The sequence below is a fragment of the Octopus sinensis genome, linkage group LG3 (assembly GCF_006345805.1).
Source record: "Octopus sinensis linkage group LG3, ASM634580v1, whole genome shotgun sequence".
Taxonomy (NCBI): Eukaryota; Metazoa; Mollusca; class Cephalopoda; order Octopoda; family Octopodidae; genus Octopus; species Octopus sinensis.
Genome location: NC_042999.1, coordinates 168,077,944 through 168,099,810, shown reverse-complemented (window position 1 = coordinate 168,099,810; position 21,867 = coordinate 168,077,944). Strand labels below are relative to the sequence as shown.

At 40.6% G+C, this 21,867-nt stretch overlaps 1 protein-coding gene across 2 annotated transcripts in view; it reads left to right on the top strand.

Moving 5' to 3' along the window:
• Positions 1 to 21,867, top strand: part of LOC115209774 (tubulin monoglycylase TTLL3-like) — a 140,839-nt gene that overhangs the window by 88,716 nt on the left and 30,256 nt on the right. For both annotated transcript variants that reach the window (XM_029778288.2, XM_036501609.1), the window contains exons 9-10: positions 1,796 to 1,972; positions 17,446 to 17,567. In XM_029778288.2, the coding sequence (XP_029634148.1) occupies positions 1,796 to 1,972; positions 17,446 to 17,567 (299 nt within the window). The remainder of the gene's footprint in view (positions 1 to 1,795; positions 1,973 to 17,445; positions 17,568 to 21,867) is intronic.

Below are 21,867 nucleotides of genomic sequence, written 5' to 3'. Positions count from 1 at the left end.
GACTGCGGCCATGCTGGAGCACCGCCTTTAGTACTTATTCTATCGGTCTCTTTTGCCGAACCGCTAAGTAACGGGGACATAAGCACACCAGCATCGGTTGTCAAGCAATGCTAGGGGGACAAACACAAACACACACACACACATACACATATATACATATATACGACAGGCTTCTTTCAGTTTCCGTCTACCAAATCCACTCACAAGGCATTGGTCGGCCCGGGGCTATAGCAGAAGACACTTGCCCAAGATGCCACGCAGTGGGACTGAACCCGGAACCATGTGGTTTGTTAGCAAGCTACTTACCACACAGCCACTCCTATATTTATTAGCTAAAATTTTAGTAATATGGGTGTAAACACTTTGCTTTTATCTTTTACTTGTTTCAGCCATTAGACTGTGGTCATGCTGGGGCACTGCCTCAAATGAATCAACCCCAGGACTTAACTTTTTTTGTTTTATTTAAGCCTGGTACTTATTCCACCAATCACATTTGCCGAACCACTAAGTTACAGGGAGATAAACACATCAACACCGGTTGTTAAGCAGTGGTGGGCCACAAACTCAGATACAAAGACACACACACATACACATACATGCATACATATATATATATATATATATATATATATATGAGGGGCTTCTTTCAGTTTTCATCTACCACATCCACTCACAAGGTGCCACACACTGGAGCTGAACCTGGAACCATGTTGTAGTGAAGCAAACTTCTTACCACACAGCTGTGGTAAGAGTTTCACTCAGGTGAAATTTCAATGCAAGTTGGAAACTAGTCTGGCCGTGTCCTCTTTTCCTGTTCACAAAAATATTGTCCTAAAAGTCAAGGAGATGACATCTGTCTGTCACCTATGATGGCTAAAATCTGTAGATTTATTCTGTAGTACAGAGTAGCACAAAAACACTTTAATGTCCTCTCAATTTATTAAGATAGGTGGGGGTATGACTGTGTGGATAAAGTATGAGCAGAGTTGTGTGGGTAAGGAGTTGTTTGCTGTATAAAACAAAAAACAAAACCAAAAAAGTGAAGCCCATATGTATTTGCATGGAAGATGGACGTTAAGCAATGATGATGATATATTCTTTTATTCTTTTCAGTCATTTTACTGTGCTCCATGCTGGAGCACTGTCTTGAAGGATTTTAGTCAGATAAATCAACCCTCAGTCTTATTTTTTAAGTCTAGTACTTATCCTGTTAGTCTCTTTTGCTGAACTGCTAAGTTACAGGGATGTAAACACAACAACACCAGTTGTCAAGCGGTGAGGGGGGAATAAATAGACCCCTCACACACACACACACACACACACATACACACACACAGAGAGAGAGAGAGAGAGAGAGAGCAGGCTTCTTTCAGGTTCTGTCTACCAAATCTACTTGCAAAGCTTTGGTTGGCCTGAGGTGTCACACAGTGGCACTGAACCCAGAACCATGTGGATGGGAAGCAAGTTTCTTACCACACAACCATGCCTGCACCTCAGTGTGTGTGTGAATGTTGACATTCCACATCTTTGCCTGTTGCTGATGTGATATTTATATTCCTTGTTGGCATTACAACTTGTTGCTCTGAGCTTTCAAAATCCAGTGGAATAAGGAGACCCCTTTCTTGAATAGCTTTTAAGTGTTGGCAACAAGAAAGACATTTGGCCATAAAATGCTGTGTCAAAGTAGTCTTTGTTCAACCTATACCAGCATGGTAAAATAGATGTAAAATCAATGACTGAACAACAGTTGAAATCAGAATAGTAACTTTGTAAAATTTAATCTCTCTCATTTCAGATGACTTCAATCTTACTGCCTGTACAAGTATTTTAAAAATTGTCCTTGAGGCATACTATTCAGCTTCTAGAAGATACAACAAGAAATACAATGAAGAGATTGACAAAATCATTGCAGTCGATAGAAGAGGGGAAACTGAAAATCTTAATTTCGGAGAAAAATCAGAAAAAAAAGATCGTAAGTAGATTTCATCATCATCATTTAATGTCCGTTTTCCGTGCTAGCAAGGGTTGGACGGTTCGACTGGGGTCTGGGAAGCCAGGAGGCTGCACCAGGCTCCAGTCTGATCTGGCAGTGTTTCTACAGCTTGATGCCCTTCCTAACGCCAACCACTCTGTGAGTGTAGTGGGTGCTTTTACGTGCCACCGGCACAGAAGCCAGTCAAGGCGGCGCTGGCATCTGTCACGTTCGGATGGTGCTTTTTACGTGTCACTGGCACAGAAGCCAGTCAAGGCGGCGCTGGCATCTGTCACGTTCGGATGGTGCTTTTTACGTGTCACCGGCACAGAAGCCAGTCAAGGCGGCGCTGGCATCTGTCACGTTCGGATGGTGCTTTTTACGTGTCACCGGCACAGAAGCCAGTCAAGGTGGCGCTGGCATCTGTCACGTTCGGATGGTGCTTTTTACGTGTCACCGGCACAGAAGCCAGTCAAGGTGGCGCTGGCATCTGTCACGTTCGGATGGTGCTTTTTACGTGTCACCGACACAGAAGCCAGTCAAGGTGGCGCTGGCCAATAACTAGAATTGTTAGTTATTTATCAAATAACTAGAATTGTTTTAATTAGTAGTTTGAGAGATTATTATCTTGATTGAGGGTTAAACACAAGATTATATTTGTAGGGAGGTGTAAATTTGATTGAACTGATCCCAAGCTTCTTGTTAATTCCTATTATATCAGCTGGTGCTCCATTGGTTGCGATGACGAGGATTCCAGTTGATCCAATCGATAGAACAGCCTGCTCGTGAAATTGACATGCATGTAGCTGAGCATTCCATTTGATTCCTGGACTGGGCTGTGGGTTGTGTTCTTGAGCAAGAAACTTTATTTCATGTTGATCCAGTTTACTCAGCTGTAGAAATGAGTTGCGACATCACTGGTGCCAAGCTGTATTGGCCCCTTTGCCTTTCCTTTGGATAACATTGGTGGCATGGAGAGGAGAGGCTGGTGTGCATGGGTGACTGCTGTTCTTCCATTAACAACTTTGCCCAGGCTTGTGCCTCGGAGGGGAACTTTCTAGTCGCATCCCATGGTCATTCATGACCAAAGGGAGTCTTTACCATTTAAGATGTTACTTAAAGGAGAGTTCGTTGCTATTTCTAACAGTTCAATTAACCACATAGAATCTTCTTCATTGGTTTATTTTTGCTATGTAGCCCCTGTGTCAGCTCTAATCAGACAAACTTATGTCTTCCCAACCAACATCATCCCACTTTTTTCTCTCCATTATCTAATACTCTTTACTCTTTACTCTCTTTTACTTGTTTCAGTCATTTGACTGCGGCCATGCTGGAGCACCGCCTTTAGTCGAGCAAATTGACCCCGGGACTTATTCTTTGTAAGCCCAGTACTTATTCTATCGGTCTCTTTTGCCGAACCGCTAAGTGACGGGGACATAAACACACCAGCATCAGTTGTCAAGCAATGCTAGGGGGACAAACACAAACACTCAAAGACACACATATATATACATATATATATATATATATACATATATACGACAGGCTCCTTTCAGTTTCCGTCTACCAAATCCACTCACAAGGCATTGGTCGGCCCGGGCCTATAGTAGAAGACACTTGCCCAAGATGCCACGCAGTGGGACTGAACCCGGAACCATGTGGTTGGTAAGCAAGCTACTTACCACACAGCCACTCCTGCGCCTATAGTAATGCATACTTTTCTTTTAAAGATAGTAGGAGATTTGAAGAAGATTTGTAATAAAGTTGGGTGATGTAACTGTGTGATGTTCATGTTACTACGTGATATGTTTAGGTCTCGTCACAGAAACTGTGCAAGCCAATCGGTGAAGGCCTAAGTTACATGTTGGTGTCATCAGTATGGGAAATGTTAAGCAGGAATGACAGGTGATATTGTTGCCATAGAATTGTGTGTTGTTAGATATATTGTCAATTTTGTTAATGTTCAGAAGGAAAGAAAGAAATGATCTAGCTGAATCTTGTATTAAATAGAAAGTTGGATAAAGAAAGCTTCATTGATGCTCACTGATTCAAAGAATGAGAGATGAGTGGAGGCACTTGAATAGGTAACTTAGCTAGTTGTTTTTTATACCAGTTGTAGGATTTGCTATTGTCACCATAAAAACATTGATTTCTCTGAGGGCCTGAAAGGTGAGAAGCTACAGGTATATAGGTATCTAACTTGGTCACTGTGATTGGAAAGCGACTCCATGTGACAGTCTCTATTAACTCTGAGATGTTGAAAATAAAGGAGATCAATTTTGTAGGGGAAAGGCTCATACAAATTTATTGTTTTATAGTATTGTGTTATTGTTTTTGATTGCTGACATATTTTTTATATAGCATGGCTATGTGGTGAGGAGTTTGTTTCTCTACCACGTGGTTTTGAGTTCAGTCCCACTGTGCGGCACCTTGGGCAAGTATCTTCTACTGTAGCCTCAGATCAACCAAAGCCTTGTGAGTGGATTTGGTAGATGGAAACTGAAAGAAGCCCATACAATATAAATGTGTGTGTCTACCACCACTGCTTGGAAATTGATGTTGGCCTGTTAATGTCCCCATAACTTAGTGGTTCAAAAACACATTGATAGAATATGTACCAGGCATTAAAAAAAAAAGCTCTGGAGTCAATTTTTTGACTAAACCCTTCAAAATGGTGCACCACTATGGCTACAGGCCAATGAGTGGAATAAATAAAAGATATGTATATTTTATACACATACTCACACATGCACACATGCAGGCATGCATATGTACACACACATTTGGTTGTTTCTTCTTTAATCAAGGTTTTCTCATGGTGTGGTGTTATGGATTTGTGGTCTCTGAATAGATTCCTTATTGTTTTGTCATAAAGACCAACAGTATCTATGACTTACAGCTTTGCTACCACTATTTTTTAAGTCTTTCTATTTTGAAAACTCGGCTTCTTTCATATTCTGTATGTAACAATAATGTATTAAATAGACATGAAGCTTTAGATTCGGATTTTTGCCCTTGGTGAGTAAGTAGAGGAATGCTAACAGAGAACTGAAGCCGAATATTTATTGTAGCACAATGGCATGCACAATAATGATGATAATAATAATAATAATGAAGTGATGTATTTTAACTGTGTATCATCTCCATCACTCGCACAACACATGTAAACACGCTCACCACATTATGATCCAACCAACATCAGACCATTTCCATCCTCAACCGCCATGTACAGAAAAAAATGAAAAATAAATAATACCTGTATTATTCAACCCAAGGATAACAAATGGGAAATGCATGCTTTAAACTTGTTATACTAAAAGTATGAAAAACTACTTGTGCAAAACCATTTTACCCTAGAAATGAATGGACCGGTACCCTATGAAAATGATGACCATCAAAACAGAGGGCCAGATGTTATTCCTCATGTCCTGCAAATAAAATTGAAAAATCATGTGAGGAATATATTTCAGTCATATATGCTTATTTTACATTGAAGCTCTACCCACAGAATGAAAACACAACACAACATATACATATAAAATCTGGAAGAAAAATAATCTAAATTATGATTTGGATACAGCATTGAACCCTTAATAAACTAGCTAACATACGGAGATATAATCTCAAAGCAAAAAAATATCAGAAATAGAAATAGAATGCTTAAACGAAAAAATTCATAGTAAAACGTAGATAGTAACCACACAGCAATGCCAAATAATGTCAGAAGTAATGGGACTGTAAAACACAAAGACAGACGTTACATGTCCAACAAAAATGAAGTGAACAACGAAAGACAACAAACCCTGATCAGAGGAATGTATAAGGATGAGCAAAAGGCGCCAAACAAGAACACCACAGACACAAATATGAATGGGAGGCAATATGAAACAAATCTAAAATCTGGAAAGAGCAAAGGTGAAACTAATGATTATAATATTCTGCAAATGAGCATAATCAAAGAATTGAAAGCCACAGATCTCAGTATGGACCACTGATTATACCTCCCCAAAATTAAAATTGATAATAAATAGCAGAAACAAATGTCAGTATGACCAGGCTAAATGATATAATATATGCAGCAGCCTCTGTGGACACAAAAAAAGCTGGATACCCTCTAAAACCCATCCAAATAGGAGCATCACCACCCAAACAAACCCTATGGGTAAATAATATCCAGAAAAAATAGAAAAGAAAAGAAAAGATCTATCAATCCTTAATGAAACTAGTAGACAATCAACACTACTAAGCGACAGTAAGGGAAGATAAATGCTACATAAATTACAAAATTACAGAGCAAGGTATACCTGAAGTAAAAGAACAACTAAAGCAAGATGTCCTTGCCAAAGCACAAAGAATCTAACGGTATGAGAAATGCCAACATTTCTTTGAACAAAACAAACAGTTCAACTCCAACCCCAAAGATTCTACCAAGAACTTGGCAAAAATAAAATAGAAATCAGTACAGCACCAATAGCAGAAGAAGTGGAAGAATTTTGGAAAGAAATATGGTTGGTGAATGAACAACCTCAGCAAAGACATATCGAAAGAACAGACACAGCACCTGAACAACTCTGGACCCCTGCAACAACTGAACTGCAATAATATCGCAGAGAATGAGCAAACAACTTGAAGAAAACAATCTGTTTCCAGAAGAGTAGAAGGGATGCTGCAAGGGCTCATATGGCTGTAAAGATCAGCTACTGATCAATAAAGCCATAACTGAAGACAGCTGCAGAAAGAAGGTCTAAGTATGGCCTGGATCAATTACTCAAAGGCTTTTGATAGTATTCCTCACACATGTATCCTAGAAATACAAGCCATGAACAAGGTAGCACCAATAATCATAAGATATATAAAACATTCCATGAATAAATGGCAGACAGTACTACAGCTCTAGACAAAAGAGGGACTCATAAAAACCGAAGCCATTAGAAGAGGAATATTCCAGGAAGACGTGCTTTCTCCACTCCTATTCTTCTTGGCACTGACACCTTTCTCTGACATGCTAAACAGAACTGGATGTAGATACAATTGTCACGTCAAAACAACCAGCCGCCTCTTATATATGGATGATCTAAAACTGTACCCTACAAATGATAAACATCTGGAAACATTACTACAGACAGTACATAGATTTATCAAAAAATAAGCATGAAATTTGGCTTAGAAAAATGTGTCAAAGCAACCTTGAAAAGAGGAAAACTAGTTAAGAGTAGTAACATCACACTAGATAAAGCTAATGGAATATGAAAATTAGACCAAATACTTAGGAATCAATGAACTAGATATGATACAACACACAAATGAAAGAGAAGATAAGAAAAGAATGCTATAGATGAGTTAGATTAATTCTGAAAACAGAGCTCAATACAAAAAACAAGATAATAGGTATCAGCACTCTAGACATCCCAGCTTCAGTATTCTTAACTGGACCCTAAATGAACTAATCAGAATAGACAGGAAAATAAGAAAAATAATAACAGGAATTAGGATGCACCACCCAAAATCCAACAACATATCAAAGATGGTAAAGGCCTTATGCAGCTTGAAAACTATTACAAAATAACCACCATAGGACTACAGAAATACCAACTTCAGAAGCAAGGAAAACTAATACAAATAACTACAAAACATGAACAAAACAAAAAACTGTTTTCAGTCTTTAAGGAAACTGACAAATACAAAAAAGAAGTCATAGTATCTAACAACTATGAAGAAAAAGAAGAAACAACAAAAGCTGTAAAACAACTGAAATCCAAACTAAAACTGGGACAACAATGGATCCTGAGAAAATGATGTCAAGTTATAAGTTACAGCTACACTATCCTTAACTGGACACTAAATGAACTGACCAAAATAGATAGGAAAACAAGAAAAATAATGACAGGATCTAGGATGCGTCACCCAAAATCTGACATAGAAAGGCTATATATACAACGTATAGAAGGTGGTAGAGGACTTATACAGCTGGAAAACTACTATAAAATAACCACCATAGGACTGCAAAAATATTTACTTCAGAAGGAAGGAAAAATGATACAAATAGCGGCAAAACACGAGCAAAACAAAAAACTGTTCTCAGTATTTAAGGAAGCTGACAAATACAAACAAGAAATCATACCACCTAACAAATATGAAGAAGAAGAAGAAGAAGAAACAACAAAAGCTATAAAACAAATGAAATCCAAACTAAAAATAGAACAGCAACGAACCATGATAAAACGATGGCAAGAAAACCCCCTTCATGGCAAATACTGGGTTAAACTAAATGCAAAAGAAATAGACAAAGCAAAATCCCAGCAATGGTTGAGAAGCTCAGGACTCAAAGCAGAGACTGAAGGATTTTTAATTGCAGCACAAGACCAAAGCCTCCCCACCAGAAATTTCCGAAAACATATAATGAAAAGAAACATAACACGTAACTGCAGAATATGTGGAGATGGAGAAGAAACAATAAATCATATTGTCTCTGGCTGCCAAGTCTTGGCTAAGAAGGAATATATTCACAGACACGACAAAGTTGGAATCTATATACACTGAAAGCTATGCCAACACTATGGAATAACAATAGAAAAAAGATGATATAGGCACACACCAGAAAAGGTCACAGAAAATGAGAAAGCAACCAGACTCTGGAATATGCTAATACTCACAGATAGAGAAATTAAAGCCAATAGACTGGATATAGTTGCTAGAGATCATCAAGAAAAAATGCTTTCTTATCGATGTATTAATATCAACAGATGATAATGTTTCTCTTAAAGAAACAGAGAAACTTTTAAAATACAGAGATCTGGAAATAGAGGTAACACGAATGTGGAGTCTAAAAACAAACAATTCCTGTTATAGTAGGCGCATTAGGTATGATGAAAAATATATTCAGACAAATACATAACAAAAACACCAGGACTAACAAGTATATATAACATACAAAAAATAGCACTACTAGGCACTGCACAACAGCCTATGTAACACTTTCAATACAGTAAAAATAAGAGCATCACAACAAACCACAGCGCATAACCAAGGTACATAGTAGTGCAGTGAAAGCACCGTGATAAAAATAAGACTACTGAATGATGATGATGACGACGATGACGGCGGCGACTCTTCTTCTTCTTCTTTCTGTTGTAGGCACTAGGCCTGAAATTTGGTGGGAGGGAACTAGTCAATTACATCAACCCCAATATTTCACTGGTACTTAATTCATCAACCCCAAAAGGATGAAAGGCAAAGTCGACCTCAGTGGAATTTGAACTCAGAATATAAGGATGGATGAAATGCCACTAAGCATTTTGTCCGGTGTGCTAATGATTCTGCCAGCTTACAGCCTCATGCACAATAATAATAATAATAATAAAATCCTTTCATCTATAGGTGCAAGACCTGAAATTTTTGGAGAGGGAAATAGTTCATTAGTTGATTACTTTGATCCCAGTATTCTACTGGTACTTATTTTGTCAATCCTGAAAGGATGAAAAGCAAAGTCGAGCTCAGTGGAATTTGAACTCAGAATGAAATGATGGACGAAATACCCAGGGTACTGAGGATTCTGCTACTCACTGCCTTACTGCTGCTGCTGCTAATAATAACAATAATAATAATAATAATAATAATTGATCTAGGAAGCGGAGCCTCATATCAGTGAGGGGGGCCGGTGCGCATTGATGCCGTCGAGAGGTAGGCCCCGAAACGGCAGGCATTCTCTCCTGATGACCCCATACACTTGCTGGCTTCTGGTATACGGAGCTTTTAACTGGTAGCACTTGCATGTGCAAGTTGTTTGCAAGACATCTAAGACCTTGTGGTAGGGAACCACTGACAAACCGGAAAGACGGTTAGGCATCTTGGAAAGACAAGAGGACTGCTCGGAAAGACGAGCGGACAATAGGAAAGACTATCGACACCAGGAAAGACCGGTGGAGGCTGCGGACTTACGATCCTCGCCTTTGTAATATATTGTAACAGAAATGAATGGAAATGACAGCCCCACGATTGACTGAGAGGGGGGAGTCGAGAATCAATCAAACCCAGTCAGCACGGGAATGACCTTGGGAACGAGTACGGTTATTCATTCAAACAGTGAACGAAATGCAAACAACTTTGGATGCAAGCAGCGCTATAGAACCTTTGCAACTGTGATGGGCTTGAAGATACATCAGGGAAAGACTTGTGAGAAGAGGACAGAGCAGTGTGGATCATCAGATCGTAAAACACGTGGCAAATCATCCCCGGACTCAAACCACAGCGGATCGATAAATGCTACTGCAGAGACCTCTTCACGTGATGAAACTACAAGTCATGAAACTGGTGCATCGGATAATACTCAGAGGAAACCGAGGGTTTTGTGGCCTGCTGCTAATGAGAAAGGGAAATATAAAGAGTTTGAAAACAAGGTTTGTCGGGCTCTTTATAAAATGACAGGCTCTACAGTGGAGAAACTGGGTAAATTATCAAGCTCAATATACGATATAGGAAAATATTTATTTGGAGTAAAAGAGAATATCCGACTAGAGAAAGGAAAGTGTGGACCAAGCAGGAGGATCAGGAAATTACAGCAGTTGAGGAAGGAAAAGACCAACCTAAGAAAGCGATGGAGATGTGCTACACTAGATGAGAAACCTGGCCTTGCGCTGCTGTATAACGATTTGAAGAGGAAATGTCGTTATGTGCAATGACATATCTGCCGATATGAGCGTCGAAAGGAGAGTAAAAGGACTCGGAGGCAGTTTCTGAAGGACCCGTACGGGTTTATTAAGAAGCTGTTCAATGAACCGAAGACTGGTTCTTTATCATGCACAAAAGAAGAATTGGATGCTCATATCAAGGAAACCGACAGCGATTCTCTCCGTAACCAGCCACTGCCACCTCTACATGGGCTAAATCATCTCTCAGGACCTGATATCGAATTCCAGATTGGGGACATCAGGGAGAGAGAGGTGAATGACTTCGTAAGAAAAGCTAGAGCAAAGAGTGCCCCAGGAGGTGATGGCATCTCATATAAAGTCTACAAGTACTGCAATCGTCTGCGAAAGAAGCTCTTTGTCCTACTCCGACAACTGTGGCGCGAGGAGACTATAGTAGAGGATTGGTGTCAGGCAGAAGGTATATACCTGCCGAAAGAGGCCAATGCAAAGACCATTAAACAGTTTAAGCCGATATCCTTATTGAATGTGAAAGGCAAGATCTTTATGGGAATTCTGTCGAGGAGAACAGTGACATATTTACAGAATAACGGGATTCCCGGGATCCCTGGATGCGTTGAACACTGTTTTTCGATTTGGAAAGCGATCCAGGACACCAAACAGAACAGGAAAAGTCTGAATGTGGTATGGCTCGATCTAGCTAACACATATGGTTCAGTGCCACACGAATTACACACGAGAGCCATGGACCACTTCCACATTCCAGACAAAGTGATCAAAGTAATGAGGATGTACTATGACAGTTTCGAAATGAGGTTTACAACCGGAGATTCTACAACAGATTGGCTCCGATTGGAGATTGCATTGCTGCTGGCTGTACAATATCTGTCACATGGTTTATCTTAGTCATGGAGATGATTTTGAAAGCTGTAGATTTTTTGGAACAAATCGTCCATGTACAATCGCCTAAGAAAGCCTTCATGGATGACGTGACACTTCTAGCTACAGATAAACAAATCATGCAGAATGCCCTCTTGAGATTAGACAAACTTGTGAGGTGGTCAAGGATGCGATTTAGAGCAAAAAAGTCGCGTAGTCTGACATTTGTTAAGGGAGTGCAGAAAGAATTTAAGTTTCGAATATCTGAAGAAAGCATTCCAACAGTCAAGGAAGAGCCCGTCAAGAGCTTGGGACGAGTATACGCTGGAACATTGTCAGAGAGAAGTCGTGGGATTGAAATTATGAAACAGGCCGAGGCTGGGTTATCGGCGATTGATAATTCGAAGTTACCAGGTAACTATAAAATTTGGTGCTTGCAGTTCGGCTTGTACTCGCGTGGCCACTTTTAATATACGAAGTAGCATTGTCACGAGTTGAAATCATTGAACAAGAATTTAATGCGTTCATTAGAAAGTGGCTAGGTCTACCTCGTATGTTGAACAGTTCAGCTTTTTATCATAAAAGAGGTTCATTGCAGCTACCAATAGCATCAATAGTCGAAATATATAAGCTGGGGAAGATACGGACAGTCATGATGCTGAGAGAATCGAAGGATATGGAAATCACGCATAACCCACCAGAGGTGAAAGCAGCCAGGAAGTGGAAAGCAGAAGCAGAAACTGATGACATCTTGTCTTCTCTTATACACAGAGATATGGTGGAAGCAACGCAGAACCATCGGAAAGGATTTGGTTTTGGCGCGGATCAGTTCAGACCATTTGCAAGCATGATGCGGAGTGAACGCAGATCTGTTATTAGCAACAGCGTCAAAACAAGAGAAGCAGAGAGAAGAGAGCTTCATTTGATCCGATGTGTTCATCAAGGTCAGATGACGAGATGTGAAGAACATGTTGTTGAGAGGAAGATAAGTTGGGATGAGATGTGGAAGTGGACGACATCTCGGCTGAGTTTCCTGATTCGTTCATCTTATGATGTTTTGCCATCACCTACGAATCTAGTAAGATGGAACGTCTCAGAGAATGACATCTGCAAATGTGGAAGGGTCGGTACACTGAAACATATTCTTTCCAACTGTTCATTAGCATTGAACAGGTACACATGGAGGCACAACTTGGTCATTAAGGTTATCTTCAATGCTATAAAGAACCAAATTCATCTCAACAACACTGAGAAAAAAACCGTTAAAAGTACCATCTAGAGATTTTGTTACCTTCGTGCGACCAGGTCAGCAGATCCGTTTCAAGAAGAAGATCAAGAAACTTTCTGAGAGAAATGAAAAGTGGAACGGCTATTGGGAGGTAACTGCAGATTTACCTGGGTGCCAGGTTTTCTTTCCCATCCCAATTACGAAAAATACAGATATTTTGATGTGGTGTGAAAGAAGGAACATTGTAAATATAGTCGAGTTAACGGTTCTTCATGAAGATAATATGGACGCCGCTCGGGCTCGAAAATTGAACTGTTATGAAAACCTCCTCGAGGAATGTGAAGACGTAGGCTGGAAAGCGGAACATTTTGCTATCAAAGTCGGATGTAGAGGGTTTGTAGGACACAGCGTGAGACGACTGTTGTTATCGCTAGGCCTAACTCATCGTAAAGTCAATACCACCATGACTGATATCCAATCTACAGTGGAGAAGGCTAGCCACTGGATTTGGTTAAAAAGAGACGATGAGCGATGGATAGAAGGATATTGAGCTTATTTTAATAACCTGCTGATCTAACAAGTGGGGCCTCATATCAGTGAGGGGGGCTGGTGCGCATTGATGCCGTCAAGAGATAGGCCCCGAAACGGCGCGCATTCTCTCCTGATGACCCCATACACTTGCTAGTTTCCGGTATACAAAGCTTTTGACTGGTAGCACTTGCATGTGCAAGTTGTTTGCGAGACATCTAGGGTATAAGGACTGAAATTTTGGGGGATGGGGAAAATCGATCACATTGATCCCAGTACTTGATTGGTACTTAATTTATTGACCCCCAAAGGAATGGAAGGCAAAGTTGACCTTGGCAGAATTTGAACTCAGAACATAGTTGGATGAAATGTTGCTAAGCATTTTGCCTGGTATGCTAACGAGTCTGCCATCTTGCCCCTTTGTATAATAATGATGATGATGCTAGTAAGATTGAAAATTGCGTTTTGTGTAGATACAAAGCCTGAGCTTTCAGAAAAGAAAATTAATAAGTGTGACATTGATGTTTTTAATATGATTTATATTTTTTATTGATTTGATCCAAAGAACATCTTCGGTCCCAAACTGCATCTCCTCTCCTCTCTTCCACACATTTCCTCTTCATACTCTATGATTATCTTCCATTTGCCAATCCTGTCCTCACTCCCCTGCTCACTGTATCATTGCTATCTATGTAAGTTCTCATCAGTTACAACATTCTCCATCTCCTCTCCCTACTTGCAACTTCTTAGCAATACCCTGCCATCTATATTATGACTTCCATACCTTGGTAATATGTCCTGGCCCCTGCCATCATTGATCTCTCCTTTCCTTACTCTACCATCTCATCTATGCTCTGAACCCCATTCCTTGCAACTGTACCCTGACTCTTTGCCACCATTTCTTCCCTGCTCTCTCTTGCTGTCTCCCACTTTCTCTCTCTCTTTCCTTTCCTCTTCCTTCTGGCTGGGTAACCATGTATCTCCTCTTCAGCAGCATACCTGTTTCTGCCCTCATCCTTGATCCCTCTGTCCCCACTTCTCTTGTTCTTACCTCTGGCTTGGTAACCATGCATCTCCTTTAAAGCAGCACACCTGTTTCTGTCCACTTTCTTGTTAACTCTCTCTCTCTCTCTCTGGGTAACCATGTATCTCCTCTTCAGCAACACACCTGTTTCTGTCCTCATTCTTAATCATGCAAAAAGCACTCAGTCCACTCTTTAGGGTGATTGGTGTTAGGAAGGGCAACCATCTGTAAAAATCATGCCAAAACAGACACAGTCACCTGGAGTAGTCTTCTACCTGGCTGGCTCCTGTTAAACTGTCCACCCCATGCCTACATGGAAAGCAGATATTAAATGATGATGGTGATATATATATATATATATATATATAGGGCCAAGATAACTTACACCTTGTCATTCTCACGAAGACTTGTACTCCACAGTAGAAGTGTGAAGACTGATCCTTCTAGTGGTGTGAAGCTAGTAGGGTGTGATATGAAGAGACTTGGCTACCTTTTCTTGCAATTTGAGCAAGTATGTAAAGGCTCCCTCAACTTGTTAATAATGAACATAACTTATATTTGTGGGATTCAAATACTAGTTAAGAAGTAACCAATTGCAATCTAGTATCTGTGTTTTAAGACAGATCAACCATCCATCATCTTGCTGTATGTATGTATGTGTGTGTCTCTCTCTCTCTCTCTCTCTCTCTCTCTCTCTCTATATATATATCTATATATATATATATATATATATACATACACGCACACACTTGGAAACAGGTGAGGGTTGGCGACAGGAAGGGCTTTTGGCCGTAGAAAATCCACCTCAATGATTTCCATCCAAACCATGCGAGCATAGAAAGGTGCATGCTAAAATGATGATATACTCTTTACTCTTTTACTTGTTTCAGTCATTTGACTGCGGCCATGCTGGAGCACCGCCTTTTGTTGAGCAAATCGACCCCAAGACTTATTCTTTGTAAGCCCAGTACTTATTCTATGGGTCTCTTTTGCCGAACCGCTAAGTTACGGAGGACATAAACACACCAGCATCGGTTGTCAAGCAATGCTAGGGGGACAAACACAGACACAGACACATACACATATATATACATATATACGACGGGCTTCTTTTAGTTTCCGTCTACCAAATCCACTCACAAGGCTTTGGTCAGCCCGAGGTTATAGCAGAAGACACTTGCCCAAGATGCCACGCAGTGGGACTGAACCCGGAACCATGTGGTTGGTAAGCAAGCTACTTACCACACAGCCACTCCTATATATTTATAGCTAGAAATTTTAGTAATATGGGTGTAAACACTTTGCTTTTATCTTTTACTTGTTTCAGCCATTAGACTGTGGTCATGCTGGGGCACTGCCTCAAATGAATCAACCCCAGGACTTAACTTTTTTTGTTTTATTTAAGCCTGGTACTTATTCCACCAATCACATTTGCCGAACCACTAAGTTACAGGGAGATAAACACACCAACACTGGTTGTTAAGCAGTAGTGGGCCACAAACTCAGGTACAAAGACACACACACATGCGCGCACACACACACACACAGAGGCTTCTTTCAGTTTCCATTTACCACATCCACTCACAAGGCTTTGGTCAGCCTGAGGCTACAATAGAAGACACTTGCTTAAGGTGCAACACTGTGGAACTGAACCTGGAACCATGTGGTTGGGAAGCAGACTTCTTACCACACAGCTATACCTTCATGGACAGAAAGAGAGAAATCACATGTATTCATTTCAGTCACATGAAGTTCCAATGCAAGTTGGAAACTAGTCTAAAAACTAGACTCATAAAGTGCCCATGCGGTGCCATGTAAAAGCACCTGTGTGGTGTCACATAAAAGTGCCTGTGCAGTGTCACGTAAAAGCACCCTGCACACTGTAAAGTGGTTGGTGTTTGGAAGGGCATCCAGCCATAGAAATCCTGCCAAATCGGACTGGAACGTGGTGCAGCTCCCCAGCTTGCCAGCCCTGGTTACGCTGTCCAGCCCATGCCAGCATGGACAATGGATGTTAAATGATAACGATGATGATGCATATATCTGTGTGTGTGCCTTTGTGTCTATATTTGTCCCCCACTACTGCTTGAGAACCAGTGTTGGTGTGTTTATGTCCCTGTGACTTAGCAGTTCAGCAAAAGATTCCGATAAAGTAAGTACTAGATTTTAAAAAGTAAGTCCTGGGATCAATTTGCTTGATTAAGACCCTTCAGAGCAGTGCTCTAGCATGGCTACAGTCAAATGACTGAAACAAGTCAAAGATAAAAGCTTCTTTAACACTTCTATCCTTACTTCATCAATTTGACATTTCTTGACCAAATGTCAAAATTTGGATATATATAAAAAAAAGCCAATACTGTAAGCTTGTTATCATATTTACTTTCTCCTTCTTTATAATTTTTTCTTTGCTGACATTGACTGCTGATATCATTCAAATGTTTTACATGTCATTATCATATCCAATCTTAATTATGTTTCAGTATAATGTTCTTTGTTAGACAATAAGCACAGTTAGTCTTAGCTTTCAATGTTCCTCGCCACATCATGATCAAAATATATGAAAGTTAGTCAAGGCAAATAATTGTAGCAGCATATGGAAACTGGATATTCTTTCTCACATCCAGTAAACTCTATCTTTTGCCCTGAAAAGGATCATGCCCTTCTCTTCAAACTAAAAGATGATACTAGTAAGGTAATCTAGATATATTTTTACCAACATCTGTGGATGATAATTTTTTTTTTATGACTTAGTAAGAGGAAGAAGAATATTGATGATGAGCTTTGCATGGCTCTCCTGATTTGTGAGGAAAGTGACAATACACTTTATAGCTTACCTGGAAAATCCATTCTACAAATTTCTATACAGTTTCTGTGTACTGAATTTTACAGACAAGGCCATGCAGTAGGATAGAACTTGTAACCATGTGATTGTGAAGCAATCTTATGGAAACAACCAGGCCCTTACTCATATATCCATCAAATATGATTTTTTAAATTTCTCATGACTTTATTAAAAAGAATTACTAATATCTTTTACTCTAATTTTTCAACTGAAAATGTTGAAATTCTTTCACATGCATGATGTTTATTTCTTACCTTTAATATCATGGCTTATTTATTTACTAAACCACATGTTCTGATGATTCTTGTTTCTTATTGTGCTGTTCAGAAAAGAAAACCAAAAGAGAAATTCTCAGATTACCAGCTGCCATAGTTGAACAGGCTGTCAGGTACTGTGATCTATTTTTAGGCAGCAAGGATAATCAAGATCTTGATTCCAGAGTTGAAAAAGTAAGAATTATCAGCTTTCTCATTGCTACCAGTTTATTTGTTTAGAATAAGGTATATATGCATTTACTTCTTATATGTTAATAAAGTTGAAACAATGGTTTAGATTGGCTGGATTTGATGATCCAAGAATGGTAATGAAGCATCAGTTATTTGTTGACTAGCAGAATTGCCCGGCGTTGCTCAGGGCTGAATTGCTTGAAAGTACTGTTAATGATTGCACTGAATTATGATGATTATTCAGGCAAATATCGATATAAGTTCACGGCGAATGAATGTATTTGTAAGTGTATAGAAAGCCATGTAAAGGTGTTCCTACCCCCTCGTAGAATGATGTAAGAATTGAATGTGAGGTTGCCTTGAAAAGAGCCATGTTATTGTTCTCATAATTGTAAGAATTTGATAGTCGTGGAAGGCGATGTAAAACGTTCGCAGGTGAATAGGGTCTCTCTTCGTTTTGCACGAACGGCAGCGGATGTGCTGTTACAAAACTTGATGCTGTGTAAAAGAGAGTGGATTTCATATGTAGGCAAGAGAGGAATGAAGCATGGGTAAGTAAATATGTGTAATTTATAAAATATAGAACAATAGCATCTACTCACCATATGTCAGACCGGCAAGACTGTAGTGGTGCTGATTAGGTGAATTACATATACAGTGGTGGAGATTTTTCATTGATGGGCGTTTGATTAAATTTGTTGTTGTATAAAATGATCTGTTGATTAGTTTCGAAAGTGTATGTTGCGATCGTGTTGTCGCTTATGTAAACTTTAACAATGAGAGTGTAGATGTAGGGGGTAGATGTGTCATGTACGTTGGATATAGAAGATGAGGCTGGTGGTTTGATGATGAATGGATAGAAATAGAGTTGAGCGAAGGACAGGTGTTGGTTAAGTGTGAATTAATGTTATGAAACACCTAGAAATGTAAATGCCATCATAAAAGAGAATCGTATGTAAGTGAAATACTAACGTGTTTGAAAATGATGAAACGTAGTAATCCTATAGAACCTCCTTGTACACAATGTTTTTTGTTTTTCGTGGAAGGAATGCGAAAGCATCACTGTTGCTGCCGACACACGTGCAGCCAACATAAAGCTGACCATGAGAGAAACATGGCTCTCCCAAATGTATTCCTGCCACAGACAGTGTTTGATCCTGCGCTTTGTTAATTGACATTGCGAAACATGGCCTTACTGGGAACTGGGATCTCCGAAATATGAAAGGTAGGTCTGCTCCTGATGGGAAAAGATGCATCCTAGGTATGAGCACAACATTGCCTCGACCGCACCCTGTGATAATGGTGGCCTCAATCAGATTGGGAGATAAGGACTTAACGATCAAACGTGTGCCATTACATTGTTTTGGGGGAACCAAATTTCTAATGAGCATTATAGGGGCACCAACTTTAAGTTTGAGAATGTGTGGTGGTAGTCCGGGGGGCTCAAAGGAATTGAGTACCTCTATTGGATAATTGATGACGTCGTCTGGGTCAGGAGTTGTATCAATAGACTTATATACATAGACATCCCCAGGAATGAGTTTTAGCATTTCATCATTAATATGGTGAACAGTTTTATTCCTCGGGGCCAGAATAGCCCTTTGGCCAATCCAATCCATATTCTGATAATTAGCTTGTAGATCTGGGAAGACTGCATCTCTGAGATCAGAAGGCGTGTTAACAATGGTACAAATGGAATTGATGGCAATATTACCATTTTCATCCCCTGGTATTTTGCCTTCGCCAAGTGCAAGGAGGGTGTGAGAAAATGCTGCTGATGTGATATCACGTCGCATATGAGCACGCATATTGGTGTGAAGTTTGAGAGTCTTCACCAGTGGCCACAATGTGGATGACTTAAGACACGCACTTACAGCATCAGTTCTAGTCCCTTTGGGAATAACGGGAAGTCTTTGTCGGAAGTCCCCTGAAAGAAGAAGTGTTATGCCTCCCATGGGAGCTGAAGAGTGTTTGATGTCTCTGAGAGATCTATCTAGTGCCTCAAGAGCACCTCTGTGGGCCATCGTGCATTCATCCCAAACGATAAGCTTGCATCATCTGAAGACTTCTGCCTGATCGGAGCTGTTACTGATGTTGCAAGTTGGTGTCTCAGTCTTCACTAAGTCAAGTGGGAGTTTGAAAGTAGAGTGAGCTGTCCTGCCGCCTGGCAACAAAGTAGCCGCAATTCCAGATAATGCCACAGCTAGGGCAATGCCTTGTGTTCGCCTAATCTCAGCCAATATTAATTTGTTGACAAAAGTTTTCCCAGTGCCCCCAGGAGCGTCCAGGAAAAAAATGTCCCCAGCTTTGGCCCGGACTGAATTAACAACGGAGTTGTAAGCGAACTTCTGTTCTGGAATGAGCTTTGGCTCATTGTCGGCTATGTACTTGGCAAGCTCATCAACATTAAAACATGTCTCACGCAGCAACAGAGTGTTTGTGCCTTCCCGGTTTGTTGAAGGTAGGCCATAGACCGGCAAGGCACTACCGCCCATATCGAGTACAGTATCTTCGATTTCAAGCAGCGCCCTGTTGTAAATGAGGTCAGTGTACCCGACCTCCATTGATGGATGTAGCAATTGAGCGTGACGCAGGAAATCTTCAGTCATATCATCTTTGTAGGTAAGCCATAAAGAGGCGGGATTAGCCAAGTCACACCATAGTAATAGAATAGCGAAAAGCGATCTGATTTTTTTAGGAGATTTTAATGAAACACCTTCTGCCATAGTGGCGCCCCATTGTGAATCATCCTCCAAAAGTCGACGCCGAAAACAGGCTTCACGGAAAGTATCACATAATACACCATCAACAGTTCTGATGTCTTGAAAACTTTGTGGGCCTAAAACCTCATGGAGGAGAAGGCGCAGGTGAAAACAGTCATGTTGGTTTGGAGGTACAGTGTAGACTCTTCCTAGACAACTGTTAAACTTGACACCAGGATGTCCTTCAACATCCTGACCCGATTTCCTACGCACCCAATTGTTGTTTGACCACACGTAGTAGGACGGGACCTGAGGGTATAAAAGTGTTTTAGCAAATGTGTCAAGTTGGCAAAGCCTAAAGAAACCGGTCAAAGTTGTTTGTTTTGGATTTGCCGCCAAATCAGCTGCAGTATGTTCAGTAAAGTAAGTTCGCTGGCCATTTTCCAAATGAACCGCTAGTTGTATGATGTCGGGGTGCCTTTGGTGAAGTGGAAACCCGAATATCCGCCAAAAAGATTCACCACTGCTTATGTACCGACCTACCATGTACTGTGACACCTCGTCCATGCTATTGGCCTTTTGAAGGCCAAACATGGCAGCGTCAGAACCCTTGTTAACATATTTACATATATACTTTATAGACTTGACTGAATGACAGAACTCCACATTTATGTAAGCGTTAAAAGTTTTCATCAGAAATGGACAGTACGGCACTACCCACCTATTATCCACTTGATGACCCCGTAACGTTATAGTGAATCCACCATTGTCAGGGTGCCTTCTTCTGTACAGTGGGTATCCGTCGCGGCCGGTCTGGGTCTCATCCACGAACCTCTTTGGGTACCGTTTAGTGCACACGTGGTCTTTGTGGCATGAGGAGAACTTTTGAAAACCAGGACCGCATGGACCATGTACCATGTGTGCCTTCACAATGTCGTACAGCTGCCGGTCAACGGTTGGGTCCGGAATTTCTGCTGCAATGAGATCATCAAGAACTGTTGGGTCTATTTTGTTGACCAACCAAAGCAAAATGTGCGCGTGTGGCAACCCTCTTTTCTGCCACTCAACAGTATACATGTGGCAGTTAACAGGCCCAAAAACCTGCCCTTTTTTTATTAAATGAATGAGCTTAGCCAGTTTCTGCCTGAAAACACTTGCAATAATATCATGGCGATGACAGTACTGCTGCCCTGGGAGAAGTTCTCACGTTACCTCAAACCACTTTGGGTTACATGTAAAGGTAATGAATAAATCGGGTCGCCCATAATGCCGAACGTAAGTCATAGCGTCTTGTGTTCGCTCGTGCATGTACCGTGGGCCCCCTGTATAGGTTGAGGGGAGAATGCATATTTTGCCGATATTGCGGGCGTCAGTCTCATTCCTGATGCCATCACGCAAATGGATGTAGGAGTCTGAGCGCAGCTGCTTCTGATTCAATTTGATGAAGCCCAGTCTCTCGGACTCCATCTTTGCAGCCATGTCAACTGCCAACTGGTGAAACAGTTCCCGTGATCTGTGCAGGGGGTTGAAATCATTATGCCTTGTCATGAAGCGGTATGAGTAAAAAGCCATACATGAAACAGTTTTAGATGTCGCAGCCG